At 54.9% G+C, this 6,583-nt stretch overlaps 1 protein-coding gene across 1 annotated transcript in view; it reads left to right on the forward strand.

Moving 5' to 3' along the window:
- The first annotated feature begins 3,823 nt into the window (after positions 1-3,823).
- Positions 3,824-6,583, forward strand: part of FEZF1 (FEZ family zinc finger 1) — a 4,578-nt gene continuing 1,818 nt past the window's right edge. Inside the window, exons 1-4 of the mRNA XM_008640990.2 lie at positions 3,824-5,020; positions 5,185-5,319; positions 5,613-5,745; positions 6,361-6,577. Coding sequence (XP_008639212.1) covers positions 4,223-5,020; positions 5,185-5,319; positions 5,613-5,745; positions 6,361-6,577 — 1,283 coding nt within the window. The 5' untranslated portion in view covers positions 3,824-4,222. The remainder of the gene's footprint in view (positions 5,021-5,184; positions 5,320-5,612; positions 5,746-6,360; positions 6,578-6,583) is intronic.

Raw genomic sequence — 6,583 nt, forward strand, 5'->3', positions numbered from 1 at the left:
TGAACAAGACAGGGCCGAGCGTGCCGCCGCGGCGGGGTCTGCGGGCGGGCGGGCAGCGGGGACGTGCGCGCAGCGCTCGGCGGCGGTGCGGCTGAGGGGAGCACGGCGCCCCTGCTCCGTGTCGGGGTAAATCGCCTCTTCACAAATCCCGCGGCCCGGGAGGGAACGTCTCGGGCTGAGGCGCAGCGAGAGCAAACCGGAGCTCTAGCAGCGAGTCCCGGCAGCGTCACTATTAATGACAACTATTACAACACTAATAATAGTAATCGGGGTCTGTCCAGCCGCCGTCGGGTCCGCCGATGTCGTGGCCAGAAGGGTGTTTTGTAACCTCCCTGGTTCCCTCCACGCTCGGGGTGCCCAGAGGCGTCCCGGAGCCAGACGGGACGTTGCCGTCCCTGCCCTTACCCGGTCGTGAGGTGCCGGCTCCGGGCGCACGGAGGGAGCAGCCCCCTCGGGCAGCAGAGTTGCGGTAGAATACTCCCAGGAAAATATTAATACACGCAACAGAAGGTTAGCGGAGTTATTATCCTTTTCAATTCATTTTTTGCTTAAAAACGCAATGGAATTATTCATTTTATTAAGGAGGAAGAAATTAAAGATTAGGCTCTAAGGCGGTATTTTACCTCCTTCTAATCGCTTCTGGGATCGGATTGGAGTAATCCTGACCACGAGATGAATTCGCCGGTGACTCGGATTTTGAGTGCATGTAGAGATACGTTATGATAATAATGCAAGTGAGCAATATCAAGAACATAGCTTAGGAACGAATGAAACACAAAGCCGATTACGGGGAAAAAGAGAACAGCAGCTTTCCCGGGCAGAACACGAAATCAACTCGAGACAAAACTTTTGCCCTTAATTCCTGAGACGGTTTGTAACTCTGGGAGGTCGGCCGGCCTGCTCCTTCCCTGCCCGACCCCTTCTGCTGGGACTCGGTACGTGCTGCCAGACTGGAGGGAGCCCGGGCCCGCCGTGCCCCCCAAAAGAAACCGGCCGAGAGGTTCCTTACTGCCACCTTCAGAGCCTGTAAATCTCTCTGCCTCGGGAAAAACAACCTTGCACCAGCACGACTGCAGGATATTTGCGGCTCGGCAAATACGTAAAACATAAAAAGATGTGGTCCGAGAGAGCAAGGCAAAGCTCAGGACAGGACTAAAAGGATATGTCGAGGTTGATTTTAGTAACTCTATCTATATTGCGAGCAACACCAGCATCTAGCAAGGCTCCATCTCGGAGACAGAACAGGCGGAAACCCCCTCTCCCCCCCCCAAAAAAATGCTGCTTTTAGATCGCTACTGAAAAATCAGGCATTAACATAAGTTTTCATGAGAGGTACTGAAAGAAAGGGAGGTATATCTGTAAGGAAGTAGCGGATAATAAAGCTACCGCTTCTCCAAAAGTGTATCTCAACATTGAGACCAGTATAATTGCAATGGCAGGGCTGTAATTGCTGCTTTGGGATATTTACCCTGCTCAAATGACACTACGTATTTTACTTTCAAACACATGTCAAAAAGTCAATCCCAAAAAGACCAGTTAAGAACAAGCTGTTAACATATTAAGGATATGGGATTTGAAGCCTCTAAAACCCACTCAACAATAATTCCCTTCTTCAGCACCAATCAAGAGGAAATTTGCCTAGATTGAATTAAATGTAAATTGCTCTGAAGGAGGAAATTCTCCTCTGGCGGACACAAAGTACGAGAGAGACACCGACACTCCGAAGAAGCGGGCAGCCCGGGGCAGCTGCCTCTCACGGCGCTGGGGGGGCCACGGCTCCGGACCCTCGCAAGTCCACGATCCCTCCTTCCTCCGGGTAAGAGGGGGGCGGCTGCAGCAACCCGATCCGAGGCAGCAATTACGGTCTTAACGTCCCGACCCATCTGCCACGGGCAATTGCGGGGGAGAAGCAGGTGAGCGGTACAGCCCCAGTCAGCGGCCTCCCACCTAGATCAGGGGAAAACAGGGAGCAGGGCTGGAGCGAGGCATCGCACACGGAGTCCCCGCACAGCCCAACAGGGCCCAGCACGTATCCCGTCCTTCCTCCACCTCATGCTAGCCCTCACGGCTGTGTCCATCCCGACACGTCCCGAAGCCAGCCCCGGTCTTGTCGCCCGCTTGCGCTACGGGACACTGGAGGGACGGGGCGGACACGGGGGTCGCAGGGTGTGCAGAGAGTGGTGCCCGGGCCACGGCCCGTCGTTCGACGTCCTTTCTGGGGAGCGCAGGACATTCTCTTCCTCCGTGCCCCGCAGCTCCCGGCTGCGGAGGTACCGTCGTGGAACAGCCGCTGCCTTGCTCTCCTCAAATGGAGCCGCGGTGGCTTCAGGCCGCATCGGCCAGGTCACAGCGCCAGGGGCAAGGATGCCTCCCTACATCCCTCATTCCTTCTCCCCAACTCTCCCTCCCTTTCTCCCTGGGCCCCAAGCCCTTCCTCCCTGCTCTTACTTCCCCGCAAGAGGGTTGTCCTGGGCCGGTGGCTGCGGGGGGAGACACTGCCATTTGCCGGTTCCTGGGCTGGTACCCGAGCAGCGGGGGTCGGGCCTCCCTGCCTCGGTGGAGGCTTCTCTCCATTAACAAACCCCAGACCTCCTGCCTCTCTCCCCCTGCCTCGAAGAAGGGCAATGCTGGACCTCTGAAATGGAAGCTGCTGCATGGATCCCTCCTCCGAGGAACGCGGCCTGGCTGCTCGCTCTCGGGGGTGGCAGGGACGGAGAAACCCTTGGCTTCTCCTGGGTAATTTCGGTAGCGGCCTCTCAGTCACCAGTCGAGTGATCCGCAGGCCTGCGGAAGGAACGGGACCTTGTCCTGAGCCCAAACTGTGGGGTGGGCGGGAACACAGAAAGTCCTGTACCCACCGCAGGCCCTCTCATCTCCCCGACCACCCCCGCTTCGCTGTAAGGACGAACACCCGCTGGCGCTGCCGGCCCCGAACAGGGCCGTCAAACTTCTATTAAATACATGGGGATTGCCTCTGTTTACGTGCATATACACCTGTACACAGTGTATGAACTGTATATTCCTTCACGTATCTATGCCAACCCTGAGTCCTTGGTATTTGTGTTGTGCATGTATTATATAAGGACACAGAAGCTATACTTAGTGCATATGCAGGCTGCATATGTATATATATAAAAAGAAATATAAATATAAAAAATGCTTCAGATTTAAAAGGCACTCCTTCTTCCTACCTCCTTTTTCTTCTCTTCCCCTGCCCCAGGTTTTGAATCATCCTTTTGCTCCCAAGCACTCGTTCCATTTGGCCCAGGAGGTTCCTGCATCCCCACGCGCTGGTCTCGCCGTCTGCTTGTTGCAAGTCCCCCATTTATTTGTCTACTGTGTTTTCCAAAAGCTCGCCGCCACCTGACCTTGTTCTTTAAAGCAGTGAGCAGTCCCAGGAGCAGTCCCAGGAGCAGAGCAGCCATTTCCCTCCCTCCCTCAGACACACACACACGTACGCACGCACAAAGAGCTAGGGCTGGAAAGTGGCAAGGAAACAAACAGCTTCCCCTCCAGCCGCTTCTTCTGCAGCACCTTGTTTGACAAACACCCTGGCGCTTGCCCTTGAATTGAGTTTCACATCCCTATTTAGCACTTGGACAATGATTTTAGATGATGTCATTTAAAGCCGAACAAGAAAATTGATCTCGGATTTGCTTGGCCTCTAAAGCCTGGCTAAGCAGATTGCAAATAATAATAATAAAAAGAGAGAGGGAGGGAGGCAGAGGGGAGAGAGGCGAGAAGGAGGGAGAGCCACCTCCTTCCCTGGGCGGGGGAGGCGCGGGCGCCAATGAAAAGTGCCGCGTGCTTGGGGGGGGGGGAAAACTTTTCCTGTTGACTGTTGGAAGCGAATTGAGCAATTATCTAGTTTACCTTCTCCTCTTGGAAGTTAACGATTGGCGAGATCTTGGCTGCGTTATTGACACAACACTTTCTATTGATAGAAATAAGTAGCGATTGTCCCGAGTCATTGGTGCGCCAAAGTAAACTGTGGTGGGCTGGCATGAGTCCACTGGACTGAGAAGGCTGGTTCCGCCGGCGGCGGAGGCTGTGGTGATGGTGGCGGCGGCGATGCTGGTCTCCCTCGTCGCAGATCAGTAACAAGAAAAGGGGCAGAGAAAGTGAAAGAGAGAGAGAGAGAGAGGAGAGGGAGGAAAAAAAAAAAAAAAAAAGAGGCGTCTACCAGAGCGGCTCAAACCGGGAGAACAAATGCAATTCAGCTATGGACAATAGTGGCAACCACACGGCGACCAAAATCCTAGCGACACCTCCGTCCAGAGAAAGCCTGTCTGCCAGGAGCAACATGATCAGCACGCCCAAGCCACTCGCCTTCTCCATTGAGCGCATCATGGCGCGGACTCCAGAGCCCCGCTCCATCCCCGTCCCGCAGCTCCTCCATGGCTCCGTGGCCAAAGGCGACCCCAAGCACCCGCTGCACCTCAACTCCTCCATCCCCTGCATGATCCCCTTTGTCCCGGTGGCGTACGACACCCTGCCCAAAGCGGCGGTGGCCGGAGAGGAACCCAGGAAGGCTCAGTTAGATTCCTCTTCCTCGCCCTCCTTTAGCTGCGGCGATCTCTTGAACTGTGCCCTGAGCTTGAAAGGAGATTTCCCCCGCGATGCCCTGCCCTTGCAGCAGTACAAACTGGTAAGACCCCGAGTGGTCAATCACTCCTCCTTCCACGCCATGGGAGCCCTGTGCTATTTCAACCGAGGCGACAGCCCCTGTCACCCGTCCTCCAGTGTCAACATCCACCCGGTGGCTTCTTATTTCCTCAGCTCTCCCTTGCACCCGCAGCCCAAGGCTTACCTGGCGGAGCGGAACAAGCTGGTGCTGCCGACCGTGGACAAGTACCCGGCGGGGCTGGCCTTCAAGGACTTATCGCAGGCTCAGTTGCAGCACTACATGAAAGAAAGTGCTCAGATCCTTTCGGAAAAAATCGCCTATAAGACGTCGGAGTTCAGCCGCGGCTCCCCGAGCAGCAAACCCAAAGTTTTCACGTGTGAAGTTTGTGGAAAGGCAAGTAGCGCCGTACCCCGCCTCCCTTCCCCAGCCTCCTGTCCCCGTCCGTCTGTCCGCCGGTTGTCGGTCGCTTTCTTGCTTGATTTTTAAACGATGGCTCCCCCTCCGCACTCTTACCTTCTAATCGCAATTTTATTTTATTGTCTGCTTTCTCTTCCAAGGTATTTAATGCACATTATAACTTAACGCGCCATATGCCGGTGCACACGGGAGCCAGACCCTTTGTTTGCAAAGTTTGCGGAAAGGGCTTCAGACAGGCGAGCACGCTCTGCCGGCACAAGATCATCCACACCCAGGTGAGCCCATCCTCTGTCCCTTCCTCCCTGCCCGACCGTCCGCTCACCTTTTTTGGGGAGCTCGGCGTTGTCCGGCCGCTCCGAGACAGCGGCGTGGGGGGCGGCCAATCCGCAGCCACGGGGAGATTTCGTTTGCCCCAAGCGCAGTAGGTACCGCGGGGTGCCCCGCACCGGCAGCTGCGAGCCGTCAGTGAAACACAGACTCCACTAACCAGCTCATAAACCCCGCGAAACAGAACACAGACCCCGCAAGACGGCCAACAAGCCGTGACTTGGTGTTTGTTTCCCTCCAGGAAAAGCCGCACAAGTGCAACCAGTGCGGCAAAGCTTTTAACCGGAGCTCGACCCTGAACACGCACACGCGAATACATGCCGGCTACAAACCATTTGTCTGTGAATTTTGTGGCAAAGGATTTCACCAGAAAGGTACCGGTTTCCAGCACCCACTCTCTTTCCCGGCTTCCCCCTCCCCAAGCCAGGTCAAGTGTCGGGACAATTTGCGACAGGGAGGGTGGTGGGGAGTTAATTTTGTTTCCGAGTTTTATTGTTAGATGTTTAGGTTAATTTTCAGTATGGCTAGCCCCGGCACATGTCCTGGCCCACGGAGCGGGGCAGAGGTCTCGTTCCCGGGGAAGCGCGGGACAGTCGTTCCGCGGGAATCGCCTGTTCTCCCCGCACCGCAACATACAGCTTCCAGCGCGGTTCGGCAAACGAATTTGCCTCTTATTCCCCCCCTCAAAATACAAGAATTTAGCTGCTTTTTCCTCACGCGTTGCTGTGAAGTCTAAACGCAGGGGTTTTATTTCTGCAACTGTCCTGACTTCGGTTTATTCGATCTTGTCTGTTAACATCTGTAAATCTTGCCTTGTCTGTTAACAGCCGCGGGGAGGATGGGGAGAAGGTGGGTGTCTGTGGTCGTTTTATCCTAAAACTGAGCTCTGGTGATGGGACAGAGTTTGGGGATTTTTTTATATTTTCCTCGTCTTTTCAGTGTCCGTCTTTCAAACCCAGGTGCATTTGCCCTTCTTGTCTCATTCCCAGGCAATTACAAAAACCACAAGCTGACTCACAGCGGGGAGAAGCAGTTCAAGTGCAATATCTGCAACAAGGCTTTTCACCAGGTGTACAATCTGACCTTCCACATGCACACCCACAATGACAAGAAGCCCTTCACCTGCCCCACCTGCGGCAAAGGCTTCTGCAGGAACTTTGACCTCAAGAAGCACGTCCGTAAGCTGCATGACAGCGCCCTGGGACTGCCCCG

This window comes from Corvus brachyrhynchos, unplaced genomic scaffold, assembly GCF_000691975.1.
Source record: "Corvus brachyrhynchos isolate BGI_N302 unplaced genomic scaffold, ASM69197v1 scaffold29, whole genome shotgun sequence".
NCBI classification, from domain to species: domain Eukaryota; kingdom Metazoa; phylum Chordata; class Aves; order Passeriformes; family Corvidae; genus Corvus; species Corvus brachyrhynchos.